The sequence below is a fragment of the Cladophialophora carrionii genome, assembly GCF_000365165.1.
Source record: "Cladophialophora carrionii CBS 160.54 unplaced genomic scaffold supercont1.7, whole genome shotgun sequence".
Classification (NCBI taxonomy): Eukaryota; Fungi; Ascomycota; class Eurotiomycetes; order Chaetothyriales; family Herpotrichiellaceae; genus Cladophialophora; species Cladophialophora carrionii.
Genome location: NW_008481832.1, coordinates 712886 through 739914, shown reverse-complemented (window position 1 = coordinate 739914; position 27029 = coordinate 712886). Strand labels below are relative to the sequence as shown.

The following is a 27029-nucleotide window of genomic DNA, read 5'->3' as shown; positions in this document are numbered from 1 at the left end:
GTTCATGCCGCGTCGATTCGCCAGGCGAGTCGCGAACCTCTCGTGCCTCGCCAGATTCGCTCCTTGGCCCTGCGTCATGCGCTGCCGGCTTTCCAACTTTTCGTTTGTGCTGTCGTGCCTGTTTAGGGCGGTGAGCGTCCAAACAGAGGGTCCGGGGGCGTCGGCCCATCGAAACGGGCTTGGTGAGCCCCGTCGACTTCGCCTATGCTCCAAATGGAGAAGCCAAAGTTTCGGCTGAGGTGATCTAGGGAGCTTCTTCATCCTCCAGCCTTGCCAGCCACATGCTCGAGGCTCAGCTCTCAGCATCTACTGTCCCATCACTGCAATGCACGGCGATTCACGAACGGATGCGTACGCTGACGCCCAAGCGAAAGTCAAACAGGAAATGGGTATCAATGTTGTATCACAGGACATGTGTTGCCCCTGGATATATTCGGCCCTCGCTGCCCTCGCCAGTCCGTAATTTTACAATTACCCAGCTCATAAGTGTCCTCCGTCATCATGGAAAGGCCGTAGCCTGAAGCCATGAGAATACCTAATGTACAAGTATGCCACCGCGAATCAGAAAGTCGTCACCAATGGCCCTAGTCGAAGTCCGGGAATACATGACAAACGAAATGCAATCAAGGGTCAAGCGTCATAAAGGAGCAGTCAGTGCGCCGTGGCAACTTTCATCCAGCCGTTGTAAGGCCAGTCGATGAAGTCTTGCGAAGAGACCTCTTCCCTCTTCGGTGGCGCTTGTAGTCTTTCCAAAGTAGCTAGGTATTGACTCTCCTTCCGACTTCGGGAGTCGTCTCTCGAACTGTTTGTCGACGTCGAAAAGAAGGTCGAGCGGCTCATCCTGTTGAGGCCGTTACCGTGCGGTTGAAGGAATCCTGACGAAGGGGCGAATGAGGACGCAATGTCGGTGTCAGGGACCACAGATGTGCCAGTCTGAAAACTGGCGATCGAGTATCGCACACTGGGATCGATGGAGGGCCCGGTCTGGAAGGTCGTGCAAGAAGCTTGATCAAAATTTGTGTCGGAAGAAGGCGATTGTACTCGCTCGAGCATCCGTCCTTGCGCCGTTAACTGTATATCAAGCGTGGTAGAGCTCCTCGGGCCCTGTTGCCTGCGTTTCAGCGGTCTTCGATCCGGTTTCGTGAGTGCCTGCATCCGTGGATCCGTGCTGGCCCTGTATGACTGCCCCAAGACCGCCTTCTTGGTCCTCATAGCAGCCAAGAGAGATTCTTCCTGCCTCGTCACACTCATCAATCTTCTGCTCTCAATGCTTGCGGTATCCGAAAGTGGGATCTCGTGGAAAGATGGACGGTGAAAAGATGCCTGGTCCGTGGTCGGTGTGGGGGGAAATGATGTGAGTAGATCGTCTTCCTCCGACATCGGGTTCGATGAGGCGTCACGGTTATACGTCGACCGGGGGTCCCGTCGCCTGCTGGGTGGTTTCGTCGGTTCCCGGGCATCACGCCCGTGCTGAGGAACGCGAACACGTTTCAGACTCGGTGTAGCTTTTACCGAACTACTCTGTTTGGTGCTGATAGCTCTAGCCGTGCCGACCTCGATATCTGATTCACCCAAGGATTCAACAGCTATACTGTCGCGTATTGCCGGGAGCGGTGTATTCCCAGATTTTGTAATTGGTGCTAGTGGTTCATCGTCGTCAGAGGAAGACAAGTCCAGAACGCTCGTTTTATGCAGGTCAGTCGAGGCCAGCGATCCTGCTTTCCCTTTTGGCGAGGTCAAGTGAGACTCATTGCGAGACAATGTAGATCTGGATGATTTGGCATTGAGTGTTGACACTCGGGGTGGTATAGCCGAAGCGGGTAATATGTGGCTTGACTCTGTCCTGGAGCTTGTGCTTCGAGCTGGGCGATCCGGCGCATGAGGAGTGATGCGAGGCTCGTCCTTTGCGACCGGTCCTATCCTCCCCCCTTCGAAAGCCATCTCAATTCCTGCAACGAAGCTAGGCTGGAGTGAGGGTTCGTGGACACTTTCATCGCCACTGCTATCACCTTCCAACCCATCGAACCAATGCTTTGCACCAGCTTTCGGCCGCCTGATATTCACCTTGTATTGGTGTGCTTCTTGCCGGGGAGCGGGGCCAGCAGAGGCCTTTGGCTTCTCCGGACTGAGGAGGGTTGGTGATCGATCAGCATTGAACCGGACGCCTTTCCTAAGTTTGGACGGGTGACTGGGTTGTGAGGAGCCGGAATATGCCACTTGGTCTGATGACCTGAGAGACCGTTGATTACCGAATCGCATTTTGCCAGGCGAGTCTGGTGACTGAGGTAGAGCGGCCGTAGGTGCCTTCTCTCCAGCCTTGTTTCCGTGCCTAGAGAGACGAAAGATCTTCAATTGTCGATTTGGGTCCTTGTCCGGTGTTGTGGGCTTGACGACCACAGGAGCACCTTTGCGAAGGGCGAAGTCTCGTCTGGAAGAATCCGATGTCTGTTGGGAAATTGCTAGAGGAGTCTTCTGAGCATCGTAGAAGGAGTGGAGTGTCGAGGATGAGCCTTGCGCTTTCAGTTGCTTGTATTGTGTCGAGCCCGTAACATCTGCCTTGAGCAGGAATTCCTCGTGCAGCAACACTGACGATGCCTTCAAATTCAGATCTCTAGATGTGTCCAAATGTTCCGTTGGCGGGTTTGAAGAGCCCAGCTCAGTCGTGGCATCAGAAAATGACAACGTTGGCAACCTAGCCGTAATGGAAGAGCTAATGCTTTGGTTACGTGCCGTATTCAGGTCGGTCTCAGTAATTCCAAGTATGTGGTGTACTTTTTGCTCGTTCCCTGCTGGCTGCCAGTCCTGTTGCCGAGCACTGGATTTGGTTCGCTTTAGAGCAGATGGCAGGCGGAATCTGTGGCCGCTACCCATATCACTTTTGCCTCGGAATTTATGCTGCGTGTCTGTTCATGCCGGCCACTATACTCTACGGCGCTCGGACGAGTGGCGATGCTCCAATTTCGCAACGGTGGACTGCCGAACGTGGACTTCGCAGAAACGACGCTCTTTGCTGAACGAAACGATATCGCAGTCCGAGGTAAGCGCAGGCGGCGGACGGGAAGGATATGACGTTCGTAGACCCGTCGTTGCGTCGTCAAGCGGAGGGAAGGGCTGTTCTTTTCCTGTCAACGTCCATGGGAAGCTATCTGTGAGCCGTGTGGGAGAAGCCGACCTGAGTGCGGTTGTGGTGTGTAGGAGGAAGTCGTCTCGGGACAACCCAGCCCGATGAAGGACGCAGCATTGGCGGCGAGGGCAACAAAGTGTACTATGTCTGATGAGCACTCAGATTGCCCGTCCAGGAATCGGTCTTGCAGGTGAGCAGCCCATCAGCTGGTGGTGGACCGGCCGGCTCCTTCAGGCGGGATGACGGGTTGGAGACAGCTCGACAGGCACAGCCAAATAGGCGCTCCGCGTGCTGATGGACAGTGACCATTGCCCCCCAAAGCCCCAAGTGTGGATGCTAAAGCATGTGGGCACCAACCTAGCCATGGGCCAGGGGTCGTCCTGCTTCGCATGCCATCCCGCACTCGGGAATCGCGTGCAGATGAAAGCCGGTGGAAGTTACAGAAGAACGAGTCCAGAAACGGCCGGTCCTGATTCGCCTGTTGAGATAGGGTTGAGGTAACATGACCGTTTTCTGGCGCAACTTCTCGGCTTCTCTCGTATTTCCGGAACGCCTCTGCCGTCTGCTAGAGCCCGTAGACTCGGCGACTGGCTGCTACGAGCGTACTATTGTAGACAGGACCCAGCACTCCCACGTCAAAGCGGACCAGCGATGGGGCTATCTTTCGTCACCTCGAATGCGTCAGGTTGCACACTCAAGCACGGCCGTTGAACTCAGGCCCCCGTAGCGCAGGCTGATCACGGCCCCTTGAGGAAAGGAAGCAACGGGCATGGAGACACTTAAGTTCTAGCGTGTATTGCGTGCCAGCAGAAATCAGTGTGTTCGACTCAGCTTGACCGCTCAATGCTCGAACGAGCCTAAGGTAGCTTCCTACGTTTCTGGGATTGCTGGGGTCGTTGCTTTGTCCTCCTCCTCTGCGAGTGGCGCTTGTTCAGGGGCAGGCCAAGGTTTTCAGTTCCGTGTACGAGTTCGAGCGCTCTGGCAAGTTACTGTGTACAGTCGCAATCCGATCCAGCCTCCACGGCGCGCACTCGCCGAAGCCACGAAAGGCCACGCGAGGAGGCGTTGCATAATATTCTCCGTGTGGAAGCCTGAATGGTTGGCTGAGTCCAGACCACTGAATCCGTAGCCATGAATAACTCAGCAATACGAGTACTGGGTAATCACCCGATGGACTCAAATCTCCACCATGTGGAAGTCGATGACTCGATTCCTCCTCCAAATAGCTCGCGCATTTCGCATGTGTGTACGGAGTACTCCGTATGTCTCAGCCTTTCAGACACAGTGCTGCGATAACAGATTGAGCGGGTTGTCGCAGAGCCGATTGTGTTTGAGATCAAGTCGTTACACAGTACGGAGTCGTACAGACAGCTAATCTATCTCGCACGGAGTAGGTCCGACAGTCCCCAGACGACCTTGAGCTCCTCACGCACGGTCTAGTGTATTCCGGCAGCTCAGAGGCTTCTGTCCAGAATCAATAGGCTTGATCGCATTCCGGTTCAGATGCACAGGAAAGGCTGCCCAGCTTGCCGCGATGTCCACGTGGTTTGCCTCGTGGCCGCCCGCTGTTTGTCGCACCACAACAACCGCTTCGCATCTCGCAAGGCGCAGCTGACCGGTTACCCCTTTAAGTAGCCTGCACGTTGTTACAGGCAGTCCTACTCCTGCTTCTTTGAGCACAATATTCACCTCCTGGCACATATTTCGGCAACAACCTCCTCAGTCTACAGTCGTGGTGGATTCGACAGTGCTTGGATCAGTGTTGTACGGCATATCGTCGCGCACTATGCTTGATGGTTCGCCCATGCTCATGACGCTGGCTGCCGATGGTGAGTAGTCAACGTTGATCAACATGCGGGAGATGCTGATCTTACGTCGGCGTATTGGTGTTGCTGTTGCTGCATTGTCAATTGCCTCCGTAGGTAAATCGCTTGAGGCAGGGCGGTATATCCAGCGCAGAACAGGGTCACCGAACTCGTCGTATGATACCAATTCTTCACACCCTTCGGCTCTTGCGAAATCCCGTCCATGAGCATATGCTTCAAGCGCTTGCATAAGCTCAGTGGTGCGTTTCATAGGATCTTCACCGCCATGAGAGACATCATAGAGATGATCTATCGACGCCAAGGCACCGGTGCACTTCTCTTGGATCTGGTCCAGCTCTGACTGTTTCAACGATCGAACCTCGAAAAGTCGTGGTCCCCGACGCAAAAGTAGGTGTTCTTCTACCAAGCGATCTGTCACGCGATCGAAGACATCTTTGGTCCATCGCACAGGGTTCAGCCTGGTTCGCAGGAAGCCGTCACCGATTCGCGATCCGGATTTGACTTGAGTTGTCAAGTAGTTGACGGCCCGCCGCAAGAGGATGGTGGACAACGGAGATTCTCCGTTTGTTGGCTTCCCAGCGGACAACAGACAGGTATAGCAGAAACGCTCATCAGCAGCGATAGCTACGGGAGCTGTTTCGTCATATCCGTAGCATTCTCTATGCTGCCATCCGTCGCATACTTCACAATATAGCTAATCAAGTCAGTCTAGTGAAGAGCATTCGATTAGCGGTTCCCTTACCATTCCCCTGGATTGTTTCGGACTTCCGCATTCACAGCTGATGTTGGTCGATCGACTGATTCGTTTGATCTTTCCTTCGGCGAGTGAGTCTCGGTCGAAGATAGCTCCACCTCCAGCTGTCTTCTCTCTCTGAACTGCATAGCAGTGTACCAGAAGCTCCGCTAGCTTCGTCACGGCAAGACGAGCTTTTACCACCTTTGGCGAGCTCTGTGTCACAGCTGCGAAGTCAAGTAGCGAATCGCTCGCGCCGGCCGTTTCCAGCTGAGAAAAGCTCATGTTTCTCAGGCTTCGAGGTCTGCTAAGCGCACTGGCTCGGGTCGCCCCTGCCATGATATCCCGCTGAGAGTCTTGTGGGCCCGTGCGTTTCGCGCGCTTGCTCTCGGAAATTGGGGCACCGGCGCGGCGTTTAATCGCAGGAGTCGATTCTTTCAGTGTCGAGAGCAGATTGTTGCTGTGACTAGATGATGTCTTTTGCATCGCCTGAAGGTGCTTGCTCATCTCGGTATCTTGGAGATCAACAGACGAGTCCTGAGTTTCCGAGTCTGCCAAACGGACAGTGACACGGATCTGGTAGTGACCTGACTCCAACACGCCAACAACATCCTCTGTGCCTCCCCCCAACGAGTCGCACACTGCTTCAGCATCCCCCTCTTGGAAGTCGGTCTTGTCCACAAATCCTGGTGGCTGATATAGGGTGGGACACGACTTGTTGTAAGCAAGGCTCATTCCCAGTCTGCGGTGGGCTGTCAACAGTCAGTCAAGTGAACCAGCTGCAGGGTTCTCTGAGCAAACCTGGAAGACGAGGCAGGTCGCGCAGTGATCGGAGCAATGCTCGGATGCTCGCTTTGAAGCTCTTGTGGACGTTCTCCAGGGTGAACGTGTGATTCATGGGGTTCACTTGAACGCTACTGACGCGCCCCTGCTCATAAGCAAAGACGAAATGATAGTTCTCCAGGACGGAAAGTTGGCCTTGTGACGACTTGGTCACAAAAACCTGGAGATCCTCCAGGTAGCCACGTTCTAGAGCGTCGAAGACTCCTTTTTCCTGGACGCTCGTCAGCAACACAAAGGAGGGGAGGGATTTTTACACCTACAAGCATTTCTAGTATCTGGTCAGCGCGTCGGTGACCGCCAGGGACGAGAATTTTGACTTCTTGACCCTCGCTGGCCGCTTTTTGGGCAACAGCTTGGAAAGACGAATACAAGGCTTTTGCATTCTGCTCATCGTCGACTACGATTTGGTCAATATATCGAGTGCAGAAACACGGTGCTGTCCACGGAATGAGCTCTCTTGTATGAGCGATACATGCCAGTGCTGCATTGAGGAATATCTGAGCCAAGGCGAGGCTTTGGTCCTGAGACAGGAGTCGCTCCGGTGGATGAGTCAGAAGCAGTTGCTGTGCCATTATGAGAAGCAGTTGTATGGCAATTGCATTTGAGATGAATCTAACAAAGCTGATGCAAGTAAAGTCAAAGTGAAGGAAACTAGCCGCGGAGTGTTGGTTTTCTCGACCTGAGCATGACAACCAGAAATCACCCTCTCACCATCGCCTTTGCGACACCAACTGGAGCCGAGTTTCCAGTAGCTTAAGATGCTCCATCGTAAGCTCTCGTGTTGACTGGATTGCCTCCTGGGACCTGCGCGCAACTATTTGGGCCATGAGACAGACGGGACAGATAACCAGCATCGCCTGGTTCATCTGCAGAAGCTCCATGCAGACAGTGCACTTTATGAGCTCCTCCTCGGCTGTTTGTGCTTTGTCGCCTACGCCGTTATTCCGACTCCAAGCAAATGTAATGGGAGTAGAGTATCGACGACGGCGACGCGGAATTTCGCTGCCCAGAACTCGTTACATAGTAAACTGAGTCTGATCCACCATAGCGATTGACTAGTTCTCCCCTCCTGTGGCAGGACCAGCCATGCTCGCTCTTATGAACGCATCGAAGTAGGCAGAACGCTGACGTCGCCACTGGTAGTAATGTACACAAGGCTCGAGACAGCTTGGTCATCTGGTGGCAAAGCGTCAGGAAAACCTTTTGTTGCGGTTGCCCGGAAAGCCACATCTTGACTGATGCCGGTGGCGCGGCGCCTGGGAGCCAACCACCACTCAGGCTCTCAGGAAGCGCGGTTGCGTCTTCTCCGCTCCATCACACTAAGCGCCACAGTACTGGCACACTGGCACCTAGAGGGAGCCGCTCTCGTCGACGGCTGGATTGGGTTGGTCCGCCCGCGCTCCCACCCTCAAGTCTCCGACACACTGGCATACCAAACACCACATTGTTTGACGGCCCAGATTCACTGTACGCATCCGCCCTTCCTTCGAGTTCCCTGCTAGCACAGTGAAGTGGCAGAGGAGGGCCAGCACGAGCTTCCGCCGATTTGTGCATCCAATATTTGCAAACCTCAATTGTCCTTCACTTGTAAGAGCCTAACCGAGGGCACACACCCGCACACACGAGCCGGCTTCACCACCCCGATCCTGCAAATCTACGCTTTCACTCATTATATAAGACTTCACAACCATCGACACGGGTGGAGAAAAGATCATTCTATGATAGCCACTTGTTGTCGCTAGACTCAAACCAATCTTACTCTTTCGCATACACGACGCGTCTCTCCGATTACCCTGCCAGATGATCCTCGACCAAAAGGCAAGACGGTGACAGCGCCAGTTAGAAGTGCAATGGAGGACGAAGAAATGATGGAGGAGGGCCGACACGACCATTATCGTCCCCGTCCCAGGAGCCATAGACTGGGGAAGCGTCCACGAAGCAAAGAAAACTACGTACATGGCACAATGACTACGGACGCGAATGCCCTATTGGGCCAGTTCTCATTTGCACCAGCTACCCAGACCACCGTCGTGACTACAACCACGACCACAACCACGAAGTTCCCTCCGTTGCGTATGCGGCAACCGCGTCGGATGCAGGATCTAGACCTCAAGCAGTACCCCCTCGCAGCTACCCCCACACCACCAAGTCTGAAGAAGATACACTTTGAAATAGGCGGGAAGCAGTCCATTTTCCATGAAGCAGAAGACACGACGCTGGCATTGGAACAGTTTGAAGAGGAGCAGCGAACTCTCCGGAACGTTCACGGGACGGTCGAGACTGTGGAGACCTTTCAACCATGGACAGAAGCTCCCCATGATGGCTCAATCGTTGGCGCCCTACAACGAAGACCACTGAGAAGGCCTGCTTCACCCGAGTCCATCACGGATAACGAAGAGCATGTACAACCGCAGGCAGCATCTTTCGCATCACATCGTTCCGTTTCGACCACGAGTCGTCATCGCAGCTCTCTGGGGTCGAGTTCCCGGTTCCACGCCACGAATCCCGTCACTCCAGACAGCGGTCCGAAACCTTGTGGTGGGACCAGTAGGCGGTTGACACGAGACACACCTAACCTGAGAGGCAGCACTACTCTGTTACCTTCCCCGAGCATAGATCAGCAGCCTACATTCCAGCATGCACCACCTCTGTCGCCAAAACCCAGTCAGCAAAATGGACTAGTCGCAGACAATGGAGCAGTCTCGATAGTCGACCGTGCTCAGCGCAATCGACGGGCCCCTCGAGACCCCTCACAGGATACTGCAGTGCCGACTCCGCCCATTGACGAAGAGGCTGAGTTGTCTTCAGCAGGGCCTCTGGGTAGACGTGCTTTGTCGTCAGTACCAGCTCGACTACATGTTGCAGAAAGTCCGTCAGGGCAGGACGGAAGTCTTCCTAGTCCGAGCCTCTCTCCTGTTACGGCTGCGGCAACACTGCAGCATGCTGGCTATTTCGCAGATGTGGATTCGAATTCTGAAATTGCCTCCCAATATGAGGATGTTCAAAGAACTGCTATGCTACAGCGGCGGTCGCCAGATCCATTCAGCTTGGGTCTAACCGATGATCCTCAGGCATCGGACGACAATAGACACCTCTCGCGCTTCAGCAGCGGCTCGGTGGCGGAAATTCCGGCGCTCATTGACTACTTCGAACTCATCCCGGACGAGATGAAAAGTTATGTGATGCACCAGCTGCTGCGGCGTTGCCCTAAGCCTACGCTGCAGGTGATCGCAGATGCGGTCAATCCCGCCCTGAAATGCGATTTCCTCGCCACCCTCCCGCCCGAATTAGCCCTCAATATCGTCAGATTTCTCGACCTCAAAAGTTTGTGCAAGGCAGCACAGGTGTCGAAGAAATGGCGACAGATTATCAACAGCGATGAGAGAACCTGGAAGGAACTGTTCGAAGCTGACGGCTTTACTATGCCGGAAGGAGAACTACACCAGGCCATCATGCAAGGTTGGGGTTGGCAAGACCCTTATGGCCCATTTGGATATGAGGAGGACCTAAGCTACACAAATAAATCCGAGACAGAGGCGATCGCATCCCCCCCTTCGACGTCGCAACCTCGCAGTCGATACGACGGAATCCTGCGACGATCAAAGCGGAAGGCCTCCACAGTTCTCTCCAATCGCCACAAGCAGATCAAGCGGAAGAACAAATCCCGACAAGACATGGTCGACGTCACATCTGCTGACTGGATGAACCAAGTCTCTTCGGCAGAAGGCCCTTATAATGCGGCTAATGCGGCAATTCTGGCAGTACCGCATCCGAACGTCCCTTTCCCCAGCCTGCGGGGTCTGCATCTCTACAAATCTCTGTATCGTAGACACTATCTCATCAGGAAAAACTGGATGTTCGAAGATACGAAGCCTCAGCACATCGCGGCCCATGCCCATGACACGCACGTGGTTACTTGCCTGCAATTTGACACAGACAAAATCTTGACTGGAAGCGATGATAACAACATTAACGTCTACGAGACCAAGACTGGTGTCTTGCGAGCTGTTCTCTCTGGACACGAAGGCGGCGTTTGGGCTCTACAGTATGAAGGGAACACACTCGTTTCGGGATCCACCGATCGGTCAGTCCGTGTCTGGGACATTGCGGAGGCTCGTGAGACTCATGTCTTTCGCGGCCACAACTCAACAGTGCGATGCCTACAGATTGTGTTTCCCGTGAAGGTCGGCGAGACTGCAGATGGCAAGCCGATCATGATGCCAAAGCAACCATTGATCATCACTGGCTCCCGTGACTCAACCTTGAGAGTGTGGAAGCTTCCGAAGCCGGGCGACCCATCCTTCATCCAGACCGAAAATGAGGCTGATGCCGACGATTGTCCCTATTTTGTCCGGACGTTAAGCGGTCATCAGCATTCTGTCCGCGCCCTTGCGGCCTATTGTGATACGTTGGTCAGCGGAAGTTACGACTGCATGGTTCGAGTGTGGAAGATATCGACAGGCGAGACCACTCATCGCTTGATAGGCCACGCACAGAAAGTCTACAGCGTAGTCCTTGACCATGAACGAAACCGATGCATAAGCGGCTCGATGGACAACATGGTTCGAATTTGGGACCTCAACACTGGCTCACTCAAGTATATGCTCGAAGGCCATACGTCTCTTGTCGGCTTGCTTGATTTGAATTGCGACAGACTTGTCTCTGCCGCGGCGGACTCGACTCTAAGGATCTGGGACCCTGAAACCGGACAGTGCAAAGCCACGTTGAGCGCCCATACAGGCGCAATCACATGCTTCAAGCACGACCACCAGAAAGTCATCTCTGGCTCGGATAGGAACCTCAAATTGTGGAACATCAAGACTGGCGAGTGCATCAAGGATCTCCTTTCTGACCTCAGCGGTGTCTGGCAAGTGAGGTTCGATGAGAGACGCTGCGTTGCAGCGGTACAGCGGGATGGACTAACATACGTCGAGGTTAGTTACCAACCAAGTCTTCGGGAGATCACACACTGATAGCATCTTTTGCAGATTCTCGATTACGGCGCTGCTCGCGACGGTGTGCCTGAGCGTGATCTTGGCCGACGAATACTTGTTGACGCTAACGGCAAGGAAGAGCGTAATGACGACGGCGAATTTCTAGAACTTGAAAGCAGCAACGACGCATGACCCAAGCGAAATGCCACGACTCTGTTTCGAAAGCGAGATACCCTCTTGTTGATGGTCACGAATTGAAGGTCATCTTTTCTTCTAGCATGTTGGTTGGTCCACGGTGGTTTGAGGACAGCTTCCTCCTGTGATGAACTGCATCTTTTCCCGCCAATCATTCTGCTCCCAACTCCGCTTGCAATAGAGGCGAGTTGGGGAATATCGGCATCGGGCGTTGGGCGTTGGGATGTCGGGCATTGCGGGCATTTCGTCTGTTTGAACTCGAGATGACATATCATTGCTTGATGATCAGCATCAACACCGCGTTGGGCCACTTGGGAATGCAGGTACTGTGCTGTTTTGACGAGCGATGTTGGGATGAGATCCTGGCCTTACCTAGGTACAGTACTTGGGAGTAGGCTCGGCCGGGTGGAAATTCTTTGTGCACTGGGGGGATCCCATACACGCATGACACATACATGGTTGTTTGACGAATATGATACTCTTACGACGTGCAAAAGATATGGGCTAGCGACGGCGTGAGCTATTGCTTCGGTGTCTGCTTTCGTTCTCTCGTTGTGCTTGTGTTTCCCCGGTGCTTCTGGCCGTCCCACTACCAGACATTCCTTCAGCTCCATCGAGAATTGGGCCCTCCGCTACAAAGTACTCGTACATATACTGTATATGCTCCTGTAGGTATGCTTGCTACTCCGGGTATTATGTGTATGCGTATCTCTGTATGTACGGAGTACTCTTCTGGGCACCTCCGACATAAGACCAGAGACGAAGAAAGCACGTACGTACGTACGTACGTACACACGAGTACTCACAGACGGATTGCAGGATGCCATAGTCTTGACAGGGCGGTAGATATTGTGCCATGAATGAATGAATGATTGATACATGAAATATATACCTACGTATTGAGTACTCCGTACTGTACTTACAGTACCTAGGTACCTACCTTAGGTAGAGGAGAGTTACATTTACTTCTTGCACACTCCCTATCGTACATCCCACCATCCTGATCTATCCTCCCGCTACCGCTACCGCTACCGCTACCGCTTGCGCCTTGCCTTTTGCCCCTGCGCGGGTTCGGCAAACATGGACTCGAATGCGTCAATGCCTCGGGACACACCTTTGCCCACCATGGCTGGCTCTTTGGGTCGTTGAGCCTGGGCCTGGGCCTTGCCTTGGCGAGCTGCAGGCTGGCCACTCGATGCTCCGGCCTTCGTGCGCTGTCGAGCGGAGCTTTGAGATTGCTTCGACTTGGCTTTGGTCTGCTTGGGCGGTTCTGCAAACATGGCTTCGAAGGCATCGAGGCCAAGCGAGACGCCTTTGCCGGTTAGAGGTGGTTGTCGTTGTCGTTGTTGTTGCTGTCCTGATGCGGGTTTGCGACTGGATTGCGGTGTTGTTGTTGTTGGGGCTGGTGCGGCTTTCTTTTGCTGCGTCTGGCGCCGGTTCGGTGCCGGTGTATGTTGTGGAGAGAGCTCGGCGAATATGCTTTCGAAGGCGTCGACGCCTTGGTCATTGCGTCTGGCCGGGGCAGGCCTCTGGGTCACCCGGTTGGTGGACGGACGAGTGGTTTGATGGGAGAGAGTCGGGTCTCTATCATCCTGTGGTGAGGCCGCATGCATGTGCTTTTGCAGTTCTTGGTAGGCCGAGTCGAGCTGGTCCTGCATGTTTGTAGGAGCCTTCCATCTGGCAGTTCCGGGAGCGTCCGACGTCAGGGGGTCAAACACTCTAGGAGGGTTGCGGTTGGGTTGGGAAGGAGATGCCGCCGAAGAGCCGGCCTCTGAACCAGTGCCCAGGATCTCACGCATGAATTCTCGCAGACCAAGGTTTGGCGGCGATTCTGACGACGCTGAAGCCCCGGTGTCGGCTGATTTCTCGGCCTGAGTGTCATCGCCGCGTTTCTGGAGAAGGTGTGAGATCTCGGCCTGGATTTTCTCTTGCGGTCGTTGTGTGGCGCTCTTATCGATCACTTTGTGTACAGCAGCCTTGTCCATGGCGTACCATTCAAGATTTGCGGCCTTGAGGATGGCCCACTGTAAGTTCCTGATGCCGAAACCATCGTCTTTGGGCTTTGTCCCCGCGGCTTCTTGGAGAGAGCCCACGGCAATGATTTCACCTAACATCAAGGCAGACTTGTCTCTGTTGGCCTGATCTTTCAATCTCTCAAGGACCTCTCGTATCTCGCTTTCGGATCCACCGCTGCTGCGCAAACGGTCACATTTTGTGGCGATGAGCTGGAAGGGGATGCCGAGCTTCTGGAAGATTTCAAGCATGTGGCGATCAGCAGCCATGATGCCGTGCACGCTGTCCACGAGTAGAAAGGCCCTCCGTACATTCCTTCGGGCGTTCAGATACGAGACGATTTGAGTGCCCCATTCAGATCTGCTTCCAAACCCGTAGCCGGGCATATCGACGAGTGTGACTTTCGGTGTCACGTCTCCATCCCACCCCTTTATGGCTCCCCCATCCGCCTCCTTTGCTGCCAACCCCCATGCAGCCATTACCTCGGTCATGCCGGGAGTGGTGCTGACGCGGTTGAGGTCTATCGACGTGACAGCATTGATCAGTGTAGATTTGCCAACGTTGGACCGGCCGAGGAAGACGACTTCGGGAACCAGGATTTTCTGGGCTGAGGATTTCTTGGAGCGGCGCCATAGTTCCGATGTCTTCCAGAGATCGCCTGTCCATAATCGAGAAGGCTTGTGGTTCTTGAAGAAGTGCGCCGCGGCTGCTAGGTTCTCCTTGGTCGGGGGTTGTGTATCCCAGTACCAAGATGGTCCTATGTCTACCTGCGACAAGGATGATAATCTCCGCCGGCCATTCTGTAGCTCGGCCAGACGCTGTTGGAAGAGGTATCGAGACACGAAGCGACAATTAAAGCAGGTCGAGGTCTGCATTTAAGCTGGGAGGAACAGTGGGCGTGGGTGATAACGAGCGAGGATCGGGTCTGAATCAACGCGAGAAATTTTGAAGACTGCGGCGCGTGTCCAGCAAGATGGATTTCCGCCAATCCGGGGGCCCCAAGTGAGGGACGCCTGTTAGCCGCATCTTGGTCACGCCTAACACCTGAGTCTCGCTCATGAATCATGCCACAACTCGCTGTGTCTTCATCTCGTGCGGTGTCGAGGCATCACAATGATCAACGCTGTGCTGGTCTTCAATAACAACGGTCAGCCTAGACTGACCAAGTTCTACTCCCAGCTTGTGAGGATGAGTCTTTCTGAGCAGGGGCGCAACGGTCGCTGACTCCTCTCTTCTGTAGGACACGGCTACGCAGCAGTCTCTTCTTTCGCAGATCTTCGCTCTGGTGTCGGCTCGTCCAGCTTCCGCCTGCAATTTCCTCCCTCTTCCTCCGTTGTTGGCTCCATCGGGCAACACTACTTCGCCGGACGCTCCCACCCAGATCACCTATCGTCATTATGCAACGCTCTACTTCATCCTGATATCCACCTCCACCGAGTCACCCCTGGCTCTTCTTGATTTCATCCAAGTCTTCGTCGAGGCGCTCGACAGGCTGTTCGAAAATGTCTGCGAACTTGACTTGATCTTCGGGTTTGAAACATTGCACGCGGTACTCAGTGAAATGGTTGTGGGGGGCGTCGTTGTCGAGACGAACCTGGAAAAGATCGTCGACGGGGTCAGAACCAGCGAGGGAACAAAGGGAAAGAGGAAGGCTGTTAACGCCCGCGAGTCTTCTTCCTTTGGTCGAGGTTCTGGGTTTGCGGGTCTGGGCTGGTCTACTGGCACAGGAAGTAGCTGGAGATGACAAGACCTACCATGTGTCTGTTTGATGCGGACACTGCATCGCTGGGCAAAGCACGGGTGGTGAGCGAATGGGACGCGCTGCCTTGGCGTTCAGACGGAAACCCTCGTGCGAGGCTATCAATGAGTCCGCACTGCGGGCCACCTGTGCAAACTGCCCACAGGGAGCGACCATTCACACCACGTCGGACATCATCCCTCGTGAGCAGAGGTCCAAGAGCCCTTCGATGCCCTCGCCAAGAGGCTGGTATGCGGGAGACTTCAAGCGACGGCATGTACTGCAAAGATCAGGAGACTTTGCGGCAGGCGGCGTCTACGGGGTCAATCAGAGACACTGTTCACGTGCGGGCGCGACCATGGTCACTCGTCCAAGTGGTGTACAGGCAGCTTGACTCCATTTGCTCTCGGCTCGACCCAGGCACACGCAAGGCTCATGGCACGGGCCAATGCCCGCTCCCGTTACCGATCTGCTGGAGGTGGTGTACGGGCTGCCGAGAGAACATATCTCTCAGTGCTCACTCTTTCTCGTGTGATGTCACGCTTATCGAGCACCGGATTGGAGAATTCCGTGACGAATATGGCCTGCGAGCAAATAAGGTGGGGGAAGCCATTCGGATCACAGTCAGATACAGGGACATTGAAGGTGCCAGTATGCAGTAGCGAGGGATAGGATCGATAGAGCATGTTAGCTCTCCCTCTACAGGGTGATATCGAACGGGCACGGTTGGGTCGAGAATGCTCTACGACCTGAAGGGGAACCCGATGCCGTTATGCCCCCTCCGCCTGGGCGCTTAAGACGAAGATCTGAGTGGAGGGTCGCGGCCGGCTGACCTCGGATCTTGGACTGTTGCGGTTAGATCCGTTTAGCCAGGAACCCCGCCTTTCAGGTACCGGCGAGCAACCAACGGCGTTTCCAGCGCTGCGGAGCCGCTAACCAAGAAACATTGCGATGGGAATCGAGTGCTTTCACTTCTCATTCGTCTCTGGCTGTGCTTCACCTGCATCCCACATCCTTCTCTTCACACTCTCCCACGGCTCACCGCGCACCAATCATGCCCGAAGGCGCCGCGACCGTCTCCTCCCAGCAATCATGGTCAGGTACATCTACCGCCGTGATCGCTCTTCGCGTGCAACAAGCTGCTTCATGTCCCTCAGGCCAGGGGGTCAGCAGTTTCAGGCGCCTCGAAACTGGATCATGTTGAGAGGTGATCTCCCTATACAAAGATGAGGTGCTCATCCTCGGTTTTGGCCCTCTCCATCTTCGTCTTTGTACTGGCAATCGCCCCAGCCAGAGCCCGACCACATTCTATCTGGGACGTCAACATCAACAACGATCCTGCCCCTCCACCAGATCAGGGACCGCCCATCTCCGTTGGGGCCCTGCGAGATCAATCCAAGCTCAAGTACGAAGTCATTGGCATTGTTGGAGCTTACGTCGTCTGGCTCATCGTCACATTTGTACTGCTTTTCTTCGTGGGCAAGAAGCTGCGCCGAAGAGTCCAGACGTCCAACCAGTCCTTGAGCATGGAGATCATGAGCAAACCAGCCCCGCTAGCCAACCAGGCCGGCAGGCCCGTTGAGCCGCCGTTGAAGAGCCCCGGCAAAATGGCGAGCCTCCGGTCATGGGCCAGCGGCAAGTCGCATGCATATAAACCGTCCAACATCAGCGTCACATCAACCATCGACGAGAAGATCCTCCAGGCAGACAAGGCGAAGAACATGGATGAAATGGCCCGGCTGTACGCTGCTGTGATGCAACACGACGAGGAACAGTCTCAGAACGCCAGAAGCAGTGGGCAGACATCACCCAGGACACCCAACATCCCGCCCCAATACAGCGTGCCTCCCACCCCTAGGTCCATTGCCCTTCCGCCTACACCAAGGTCGCCTTACTACCGCCCAGATATCATTGGAACTCTGTCACCGAGGTCGCCGAGATCTCCACAATATCCTCCAGAATTCCAGCATCTACGACAACAAGAGACGGATGCACAAGGCGAGGTCTATATCGAGCCCAAGTCTCCGAGATCGCCGAGGTCTCCAAGATTGGCTCACCCTCTGGCTCCCACTCCTGCTGAAGACCCGCCGACAAGGTTGGCTCACCCTATGGCCCCAACTCCTGCCGAAGACCCATCGACACGGACAGCGTCTCAAACCAGTTCTCGCAAGAAGGTTTCGCCTCTGTCCTTTATCTCTGGTGAGAAGAGGAGACCCAGCAACATTTCAGTCCGGGGGCAACCCATTTCGCAACCCCTCGGCTCAGCCGCTCTGTCAGATGTGTCCTACATCGACGAAAGTCAAGCTTCGCCCCGATTCTATAATCCCGGTCCCCCTCCGCCAACTCCGGGCCAGAAGTCCGCAGTGACTGTGACGCAGGACGAAGTTGGGCGGAGGACGCCGGGAGCTCTGTCTCTCGCGAACACTATGGGCTCTGGCGGGTCCACCAGTTCCAACAGTCTCCCGTTCAGGCAGTTCTACAACGAGACCTTGAAGAGCGCTCCCGCAACCAAAACGACCTTTGTCGGGGTGCGTGAGAGTATCATCGGCGTTCACCCCAAGACCGGGGTGCCTCAGACGCCATACAGTCCTTACATGCCCTTCACGCCCATGACGCCCATTACGCCGCGGTCACTCGTGACCAAGAAGGAGATGAAGAAGAACAGGAAGAAGGAAGGCCTGAAGGTGCTCAGTGAAGACGACATGGTCATGAGCGACGAGGACCTCTGGTCGCCCATGAAATGAGCGGTCAACCGAGGGCTGGTGACTTGCCTGACCCTTTCTTACTACTATTTTCTCATTGTTGTTTCCTTACAACGAGTATGATCTTGAGCGCCTCGCTCTTCGCTCCTTCGATTGAGGAAAGAAGGAACGACTGCCAACGTGCAGATGTACATTGAAGCCGCCTGACAATGGCGAGATAGATATACCCAACCACAGCCAATTCGCGATGAAAGGCTGTACTGCCGCAATGTCTCTGTCATGCAATGCGCGCAGCATTTAAGACAAGTCCATCCTCATGAAGAGTAGCAGTGTACCTCGTGATCTCAATTGCCGCCACAGCCGACCTCTGCAGACAAAGCCAACAAGAATACACAGTAGTCATGCATGTTCAGAAGCTGCTGGGAGCCTCATGTCCATTTGTGTAGCCAGTGGGTGGAGCAGATGCCCTCTTAGCGCAGTTTCCACCGCAGCAAATACTTTGTACATGTCCCGACACTCCCACCGGGACGTGTCGCGTCCGTGATATTCAACCTCTCCCTGGCAGCAGTCTGGATGATACCCCTCCAAGATGGCGTCGAGATCTTCGAAATGGACCTCCGCAGACGACGACCAAGAATCAGCAGCAGCCCTCGCGCAGCGGAAGAAAGAGAAGAAGGAGAGAAGAAGACTCAAGGAAGAGAGAGCCAGGAATGCAACACAGCAGCTTGACCCTCCGACCGACGCCACAGGCAGCGATGAACGACCTACCAAGCGCCAACGAACATCACCCGAACAAACAGACGCTCCCGCAGCAGTGACAGCGCCGAATGCTCAGAGCAACACAGAAGACGGTGCCAACATCCTCCAGTTCCCCCACCGACAGTTCGGCCCGTGCGGCCATGTCGACCGGTTCGAACTCCTCAACGATATCGAGGAAGGGTCGTACGGCGTGGTGTCGCGAGCCCGGCGAAAGACAACCGGCACCGTCGTGGCCCTGAAGAAGTTGAAGATGGAGCACACGAGCGACGGGTTCCCCGTGACGGGTCTCCGAGAGATGCAAACGCTCCGGGCGTGTCGACACGCCAACATCGTCGAGTTGCAGGAAGTCGTCATGGGCGACGGCGGAAGGCTGAAAGAGTAAGTCTACGTTCTTCCCTCTCTACCACCCCCCTCCTGGAAAGGCACGGATCTACCCGACGATTTTAACCATGTGTCGGCCTTTGCCCGGTCTGTTTACAGTGTCAATGTCTACCTCGTCATGGAGTTCGTCGAACACGACCTCGCGACCCTACTCGGCGAGATGGCGGAGCCGTTCCTGCCGTCCGAGATCAAGACGCTGACGCTCCAGATCGTGGCGGGCGTGGAATACCTGCACCGGAACTGGATCTTGCACCGCGACCTGAAGACGTCGAACCTGCTGCTGAACAACCGCGGCGAGGTCAAGCTCGCGGACTTTGGCATGGCGAGGTATACGTCGCGGCCGCCGCCGCCGAAGCTGACGCAGCTGGTCGTCACGCTCTGGTACCGGGCCCCCGAACTGCTGCTCGGCGCCGACGAGTACGATTTCGCCATCGACATCTGGAGTGTCGGCTGTATCTTGGCCGAGCTGCTCACCAGGGAACCGCTCTTCCAGGGCCACAACGAGGTCGGCCAGCTGTCCCGCATCTTCACCCTGTTGGGCCCGCCGACCAAGCACACCTGGCCGGGATATCAGTCCCTGCCGAACGCCAAGGCACTGCACCCTCTTCTGTCCAACCCGAAAGCCACGGCCAAGACGACGACCAACACCCTCACGGCGTCCAAGTTCCCGTATCTCTCCACGTCCGGCCTCCGGCTGCTGTCGTCCCTGCTCAGCATCAACCCGGCGTCACGGCCTTCTGCGACGGAAATCCTCAACCACGCTTACTTCAAGGAAGACCCGCGACCGAAGGCCAAGGAGATGTTCCCGACGTTTCCGAGCAAGGCGAACCAGGAGAAGCGCAGACGGAGAGATACGCCCCAGGCGCCGGTCAGAGGGGATGCCCCGAGACTGGACGAGCAGGATCTTCAGGGGCTCTTTGCGGGACAGGCCCAAGAGGAGCAGGGAGCGGGTTTTGCGCTGAGACTGGGGTAGCCGACATGGGTTCCACGACGTTCGACTCATAGATCCCGAATCAAAGCAAGAATCAGGACTATGGTCAGAATCATGGTCAGACTCGGATCCGGCATCAAGCATCAAGCATCAAGCATCAAACATCTTACTTCGTCGTGTCTACTCTCTGTTTCTTACCTCGTCGTGTCTACTCTCTGCTTTTCCGTCGTATTTTCTCTAGCTGCGCTTTTTTTCCCCCTTCCCATCCTCAACGCTCTCATCTATGTCTGGACCTCGTAGGTGAACATGCATACGTCCGAGTCCACAGAGTCATATATCGTCTCGCATGATCCCGCTACGTGGTCATGTCATGAGATCTTGATCTTGCTCTTGATCTTGCTCTTATGATCCATGCGCTACTACTACTACTACTCCTCCTCCTCCTCCTCGTCGACATTCTCGAACAAAAAGCTCGGCTGCCCAGGGACGGCGTGCTCGACGATCGAAGGCAGACCCTCTCGATTGTCCTCTCCGACCTCGACGATTTTGACCTCTTTACAGCCCGTCGTCTTCATCATCAGGCCCCTCCTCATCTCCCGGAGGATGTCGACCTCGTTGAAGGGCAGTTTCCGCTCAAACACGACCTCCTTGGCCTCGCCTTGCACGAGGAGTCTCTTCTTGAGTGCCTGGACAAAGGGCATCGCCTTCTTCATCTCGGGCCCTTTGCCCAGCTTGGCGACCTGGCCGTTGATCGCCTTGTCGTCGTCGAGCGTGCTGTTCTCCAGCGCCTGCCGCACGAGCTCGACGTACTTGTCCTGCCAGGCGGGAAAATTCTTGGCCACGAAGATGGTGATGCGCTTGGGTTTGCGCGGGTCAAAGGCCGCGGATCGGCCCTTGGCCATCTTTTTCGCGGCCTGCGCCTCGGCCGAGGTGATGTTCGACGACGTCGTCTTCACGTATTCTCGCGCCGCGGTGAGCGAGGGGTCCGCCTGCGGGACGTCGGTCGGCCAGTGGGCGTGTTGGATCGAGCGCGGCTTGTGCAGCACCTCGAGCCACATGTACTCGGCCCAGTGCGGCGCGATGGTGCAGATGAGCAGGGCTTGCAGTTCGACGTAGCGGAGCACCAGCGGCCGGGAGAGCGCGTTTCCAGAGGAGATGCAGGCTTCGCGGTAGAAGTCTCGAGCCGATTGGAAGTCGTAGAGGGCCGATTTGAGGGCGACTTTGTAGTTGGTGCTGCATTGAGAGTGGTTAGTTTTGTACTCTCTCTCTCTCCCCCTGTGTTTGTCTGTGTCATGGGACTCTGAAACTTACTCCGAATAATGCTGGTATGCTTCATGGACCAAGAGGTTCATCTCGTCTTCAAACATTTTGTCCCAGATGACCTCGCCTTGGGTTGTGCGCAGTCCGTCATCCTTGAGCGTATCCTCGATCCACTCCTTGAGGGTGTACATCCGCATGATCGCGGCGTTGGCACCTTTCTCCTCGAAGTTGGCGTCCTCCATGCCGTCGCCTGCGTCGGCGAGTGCTATCCGCGTCGCATCGGCTCCGAATTTCTTGACCGCCTGGCTAAGAGTCAAGAAATTGCCGGTCGACTTGCTCATCTTGTCGCCGTTGAGCAGCAAGTGGCCATTGGACCGGACAGACCGTGGCCAGTATTCTCGAGGGAACAGGGCAAGATGGATATAGAGGAAGAAAGTGAGATGATTGGGGATCAAGTCTTTGCCAGAGGATCTCATGTCGAGAGGATACCAGTATTCAAAGGACCGCCGGAGTGTTTGCAGTGCTTCTACCGATATCTTCGTCGACTTCGACACTTTGTCCACGTCGTTTGTCCGGGTGAAGACGTAATCCCAGACATCATCCGTCATTTGCTCGTGCTTGATGTCGAGCAAGCCCGGCGTTTTGCCAAACTTGTCACCGTGCAAGAAGTGTGCGATGGTGTAGTATGACATGTAGATGGTGCTGTCGCTCAGACTTTCCACCAAGAACGATTCATCCCAAGGCAGCTTCGATCCCAGACCGTATGTTCTTGCGCACGCCCATTGGTTCAGCCATTCCAGGTTCGCGACGAATTGGTTCTCGGTCTCCTGTATGTATGTCTCGAGGCCATTCTTGTCCTTGACATAGTCGACAACGGTTTGTTGCCACTCCTTGTCGTTCTCGCCATAATTCAAGAACCATTGTGGCACATATGCGACCACGCACTCGTCTGCACTTCGACTGATGACTTCGGCCGAAGGATCTGCGAAAGGGAAAGCGTCGCCAGACTTGATCAGAGCATTGCGCACCTTGTCCTTTGCCTCCTGGACCTTTTCGCCCTTGAATTCGCCAATCAGCATGCTTCCGTTGTAGAAACCTTCCTTGTAGGCGAGATCCTTGGCTTCCGCCAATAGGGTGGTGTCCTTGGGAGACTGGATCTTCTTCGTCTCGACCAAATGCTTGGCTGCTAGATTTCCGTACGCTGGGGTATCGATGATCGGGAGGATTTCAAGTTCAGCCCACCCCTTCTTGATACCGTAGAACTCTGCTTTCTTGGCCAGCTCTCTCATTGTTGCAAAGTCATCTGGACTGTCCGAAGGTACCGATGTGACAACGCCGGTACCCTTGGTCGCCGAAACTGTTTCCATGGGCAGTATCCGAACGCCTTCCTTATGGACCGATAGAGGCGCATTGACCAATGTGCCAACGAAAGCAGATCCGGGCAATTCCACCACGGGTTGCAACTCCTTCTGATCTCGCGGAAAGTTCTCCTCGTTGAAAAACGTGCCTTGGAACGCCATATTCCAGGCTGCCCGCTTGGTGACCACGTAATACTCCTTTTCCGAGACCTTGAAAATGCCGTAGTCTATCTTGGGTCCAACGAAACAGCAGACTTGGCCGTACATGGTCTCGGGTCTCAAAGTGGCGGGGACAAAATAGACGTTCGCGTCTGCCGGAATCTTCGACTCAACAGCCTTGGCCGCTTCCGCTGACCACTCCTTGACCTTCAACTTTAGCGCGGTGTACTCTGTAGGGCCGACGCCTTCACCCTTGGTCCGGTCGTGGTCCATACACGGCTGCCCGTCCTTGGGACTGTAGATGGTGTATCTCTTGCCATAGAGGATCTTGTTCATCTCTTTCAGACGGTTCATCTGCCATCGCACGAAGGCGTCGTAGTATGGATTTGCGTCGGTGGTGACGAATTTCCTCCGCCAATCAATCCTCGCACCGAAGTCGTTCAGATCTTGCTCGCACAGAGGTGGGAAATACTCCAGCCAGTAGCTTGCGTCTGCAAATTTGTGGATCTCTTCCTTCGGGATGCCCATGGCTAGCATAGTCTGGAACTGGTAGTTGGCTTTGACTGTCTTTGCAGTATGTTTGCTCTTCTTGCTCTTGAACTTTGTGATGTCGTCCTTGACATTGACTCCTTGTGTCGGCGCAACGGGGACTCCATTGGGCTCCGCATCGTCCTCATCTTCATGATAATGTTCAAAATTCTGCCCGAACTTTCTCACATCCTCAACGAGCTTGTCTGCGCAAGCCTTGATTGGCATGCCCGTGCAATGAAAGCCCAATGGGAACAGTACTCGCTTTCCGGTCAAGCGGGCAAACCCGGCGGTGAACTCGACCTTGCTGACCGTGAAACTGTGCCCAGCGTGCAGTGCGCCATTCATATAAGGATAGGCAAAGGTGCCAAAGTATTTGGGGTGTTTTGCTCGAATTTCTGCGGCGGGGACCGAGCCGAAGGGAATCTCGCTTGTCGAGGGCGCGTCCGACTCGAAGACTTTGTTCTTCTGCCATTCTTTCTGATACTTTTTCTCAATCGCTATGAGGACATCTCGATTGTGAGTCTGCGGACATTGCTGTTAGCGCTGCTGCATCCCGCTCGCGTGCGCAAGACTCACATTCTCAAGTTTGAGGGTGTTGGCTGCACTAGCCGCCAGGTTGACGGGTATTTGGGTCGCCATGATGGCGGGGCAAAGTGCACTGGGACCGCTGCAGACCGCGAAACCTAGAAAGACAGCTATTATGCAGAATACGTCGTGTACAGTGTGAGATTCAATTCATCTTCATATCCGCCTTTTTGACGGGGAATGTGACTCCGACAATGCAGGTGGCAGCCTCGTTCAAGTTTCTCTCGCCGGTGATGCGGGGCAAGGCTGACGTATCATTGATGCCGCTTTACTCCCACTATCGCGCTTCAGATCTAAATCTGCTGGAGCCGATATCATCCTGCCTCTCCTCAGCGAAGCCCCTCCTGTGCCTGTCGCCGCCGTTCTACAGCTCGGGCGCCTCCCAAGATTCTCGGTCGATTTTCATCACGGCTGACTGCTTGTGCGGGAACGTAACCTCGCCTTGCTTATAGAATCCGGCATCTTTCAAGTATCCGATGAATCTGTGCAAAGATCAGTTCCGTGACCGCAGAAGCACTGCTGCTAGGGACTTACTTCGTGTTATCGATCCGCGGCTCCAACATCACAGTCTCAGTTCTCGAGTCTGCCAGGAAACAATAATGTACCAAGGCAGACAGCCAGACTTTGACTCGATGGGCGCCCCGGAACTCGTTTTCCCCAATCAAAACGTGCAGTCCGCGTGTGTAGTTGCCTACCTCGCCACCCAACATGCGCCCCAGTTTGTCTTCCTTGACCCAGTATATCTCGAAGTATCCAAATGGCTTGCCGTCCCAGCAACCATAGACCGGGAACGAGTGTCGGCTTTCGAGGCTGTCGACTAAGAATTTGTGCTGTGTGCTCTGTGGTCCCGCAACTCCCCACGCCGCGTTCACTCGGGGATCATTCATCCACTTGTGTAGCAAGTCCAGATCCGACGGACGGTCCAAGAAGTTGTCCATGGTGGGCAGTGTAGCTATTGATGCTCCCCCGCCATGACTCGGCATGACAGCCGGCATCGAGGCCGATGAAGGCACAAATTGAGGATGTGGGCATGGCTTTGGGGAGAGTGTTGGGACCCTGAAGGATAGCCATTGACCTACGCTGGGTATATATCTGCTGTAAAATGTTTCACCCTGACGCGGTGGTTTAGGGCGGATAGGATGGCGTATGTGGTTTGTAAAGGTGAACTGGGTTGGATGCGGAGGGTAAAACGTAGGTAAATGACTTCCAGAGTTGAATGGTCCCCCGGGGGATGAGATGCCGGCCGTAAAACTGTCGCCTATGCCCGAAGTCGTCACATAGTCTGCCGGACGGGGAGAACCGCGATCAGTGACAGCCACCGTCGCATTCCGGTCTGGCGACGACGGTCGAGAAGGATACGGCGACGCCTGAGGAAATGGCGAATGTGACTGAGGTGCCATTGTAAAGAGAAAGATTCTTGCATCAATCTGCCAGAAAGACCTCCTGCTCACAAACGTGTCTGCCCAGCCGCTCGGTAAGCGGGTATCGGTGTCGGTGCCCACGGAAGAGTCCTCGGACGCAATCAACCCCATGCGCTCCAGCTTCTGCAGCGTGTTCTTTCCCTTAAAGATGCCCTCCCTCTTGATTTTGATGCGCCAGTCCAGCTTGGGCCTTCCGGGCTCTGGCGTCAGCGCAGATGCATCGGTGAGGGCATGGAGGTTGGGAGGCTCTTTGTGGAAATACCAGCATAATGTCGCCCACAGCATCATGGCGATATGCCTCGTGGGAGAAGCGGTATTCTTGAAGTCTGTGCTTGATGGCATGGATATCGAAGATATGAACATGGAGTCACTCTGGACGGTGGGCTTTGTAAATCGATGTGTGACCGTATGCTTGTGTCCTGTTTCTTCCAACCCCCGGTGAGAATCTCCCTCTGCTCGGCTTTTCCTACGTTCTTGATCGTCTTCCACTTGGTCCTCTGTCTGCAGGATGACAGTCCACCCCGGAGGCATTGCGGAGTGGTGCAGGTCCAGGTTCGTGGACTTGAAGGTGAAGCCGCCAAAGACGGGGGTAACGGTATATATCTGCCTGTAAAGCCATGATAAGCTTGTATCAAGCAAGATGAAGAGTATTCGGTTCCACTCTGTACGGAATACCGGTTCTGTGCAGAGGGCGGACTCACCCATTGGGCAGGTAGACTTGCTGAACCATGTCTGGGTTGTTCAGAGCATAGCGGCGCTCAGCAGCGGAAAGGGGGAGACTTTTACTTGAAGAAGGTGGATTGATGTGAGCTCTAGAATATGTAGAAGCCCCGTTCATATAGCGAGCCAGTTGTTACCCCCAGTCTCGTCTCGGAACCGATACTCGCCAACTCCAAGTCGCAAGCAAGAGAGAAAAAGACAAAAGAGAAAGAGCGAGGTCTCCGAAGCACTCTCGAGGAAGGGGATCAGCCTGCTGGCTCGACTGATGCCAGACTGTAATATTTTCACCGCCTCAGTCCTTCCCTTCGAGTGCAGCTCGCGGTGTGTGACAATTCTCTTGGGCACGGGGTGGTTGTTTGCGAGATAGAAAAATGACGTAGGCAAACCAGGAACAGCGACCCAAGGCTGGCGCTGCCCCACCTCGGTTCGGTTGTCTTGTGCTGGTGATATTGTGCTAGGGATGCTCCTATGCCACGATGAGGGGAGCGATTAGGCGAGGGTGTCAGCTTGGGGGCGTGCGTATGCCTGGCCGGCCAAAGCCATGGTACGTACAGGGTAGCGGTACTTACGTGGAGAGCACTGCACAGGAGAAGGCGAACGTCGGCGCCACAGCTTAACTGCGAGTGAGGCGTTTGACTCTCAGACTTTTGCTGGCTATAATCAAGCTTCCCTGATATCATTGACATGGGCGGAGCAAGACGCAAATATTGGGTGTTGGCTCAGTGGTGTTGCCCTGACATGTGAGTGCGCTGTCGGACTACGAGTACGGAGTACGCAGTACTTCGCAACGCCCTCGCGAACCGTTCGATGTCTATT

The 27029-nt window shown here is 54.9% G+C and overlaps 9 protein-coding genes across 9 annotated transcripts; 4 read left to right on the top strand and 5 right to left on the bottom strand.

Moving 5' to 3' along the window:
* Positions 1–651: 651 nt before the first annotated feature.
* On the bottom strand, positions 652–2871 carry G647_08354 (uncharacterized protein; the record flags this gene model as incomplete). Its single annotated transcript, XM_008732666.1, has 1 exon — positions 652–2871. One exon carries the CDS (start codon positions 2869–2871, stop codon positions 652–654), a length of 2220 nt encoding a protein of 739 aa, XP_008730888.1.
* A 1972-nt stretch (positions 2872–4843) lies between these two features.
* G647_08353 (uncharacterized protein) lies at positions 4844–7098 on the bottom strand (the record flags this gene model as incomplete). Its single annotated transcript, XM_008732665.1, has 4 exons — positions 4844–5644; positions 5693–6435; positions 6485–6737; positions 6787–7098. 4 exons carry the CDS (start codon positions 7096–7098, stop codon positions 4844–4846), a joined length of 2109 nt encoding a protein of 702 aa, XP_008730887.1.
* Positions 7099–8490: 1392 nt separating this feature from the next.
* Positions 8491–11652, top strand: G647_08352 (uncharacterized protein; the record flags this gene model as incomplete). Its single annotated transcript, XM_008732664.1, has 2 exons — positions 8491–11460; positions 11515–11652. The coding sequence occupies 2 exons, from the start codon at positions 8491–8493 to the stop codon at positions 11650–11652; spliced, it is 3108 nt and encodes a 1035-aa protein (XP_008730886.1).
* A 1037-nt stretch (positions 11653–12689) lies between these two features.
* On the bottom strand, positions 12690–14543 carry G647_08351 (ribosome biogenesis GTP-binding protein YsxC; the record flags this gene model as incomplete). The annotated part of the gene is made up of 2 exons (XM_008732663.1): positions 12690–13070; positions 13152–14543. 2 exons carry the CDS (start codon positions 14541–14543, stop codon positions 12690–12692), a joined length of 1773 nt encoding a protein of 590 aa, XP_008730885.1.
* A 238-nt stretch (positions 14544–14781) lies between these two features.
* On the top strand, positions 14782–15412 carry G647_08350 (uncharacterized protein; the record flags this gene model as incomplete). Its single annotated transcript, XM_008732662.1, has 2 exons — positions 14782–14850; positions 14909–15412. 2 exons carry the CDS (start codon positions 14782–14784, stop codon positions 15410–15412), a joined length of 573 nt encoding a protein of 190 aa, XP_008730884.1.
* Positions 15413–16632: 1220 nt separating this feature from the next.
* On the top strand, positions 16633–18150 carry G647_08349 (uncharacterized protein; the record flags this gene model as incomplete). The annotated part of the gene is made up of 1 exon (XM_008732661.1): positions 16633–18150. One exon carries the CDS (start codon positions 16633–16635, stop codon positions 18148–18150), a length of 1518 nt encoding a protein of 505 aa, XP_008730883.1.
* Positions 18151–18697: 547 nt separating this feature from the next.
* G647_08348 (uncharacterized protein) lies at positions 18698–20221 on the top strand (the record flags this gene model as incomplete). Its single annotated transcript, XM_008732660.1, has 2 exons — positions 18698–19245; positions 19348–20221. 2 exons carry the CDS (start codon positions 18698–18700, stop codon positions 20219–20221), a joined length of 1422 nt encoding a protein of 473 aa, XP_008730882.1.
* A 386-nt stretch (positions 20222–20607) lies between these two features.
* On the bottom strand, positions 20608–24126 carry G647_08347 (leucine-tRNA ligase; the record flags this gene model as incomplete). The annotated part of the gene is made up of 3 exons (XM_008732659.1): positions 20608–21412; positions 21491–24009; positions 24064–24126. The coding sequence occupies 3 exons, from the start codon at positions 24124–24126 to the stop codon at positions 20608–20610; spliced, it is 3387 nt and encodes a 1128-aa protein (XP_008730881.1).
* A 310-nt stretch (positions 24127–24436) lies between these two features.
* G647_08346 (uncharacterized protein) lies at positions 24437–26024 on the bottom strand (the record flags this gene model as incomplete). The annotated part of the gene is made up of 2 exons (XM_008732658.1): positions 24437–24554; positions 24607–26024. The coding sequence occupies 2 exons, from the start codon at positions 26022–26024 to the stop codon at positions 24437–24439; spliced, it is 1536 nt and encodes a 511-aa protein (XP_008730880.1).
* Between the last annotated feature and the right edge of the window lie 1005 nt (positions 26025–27029).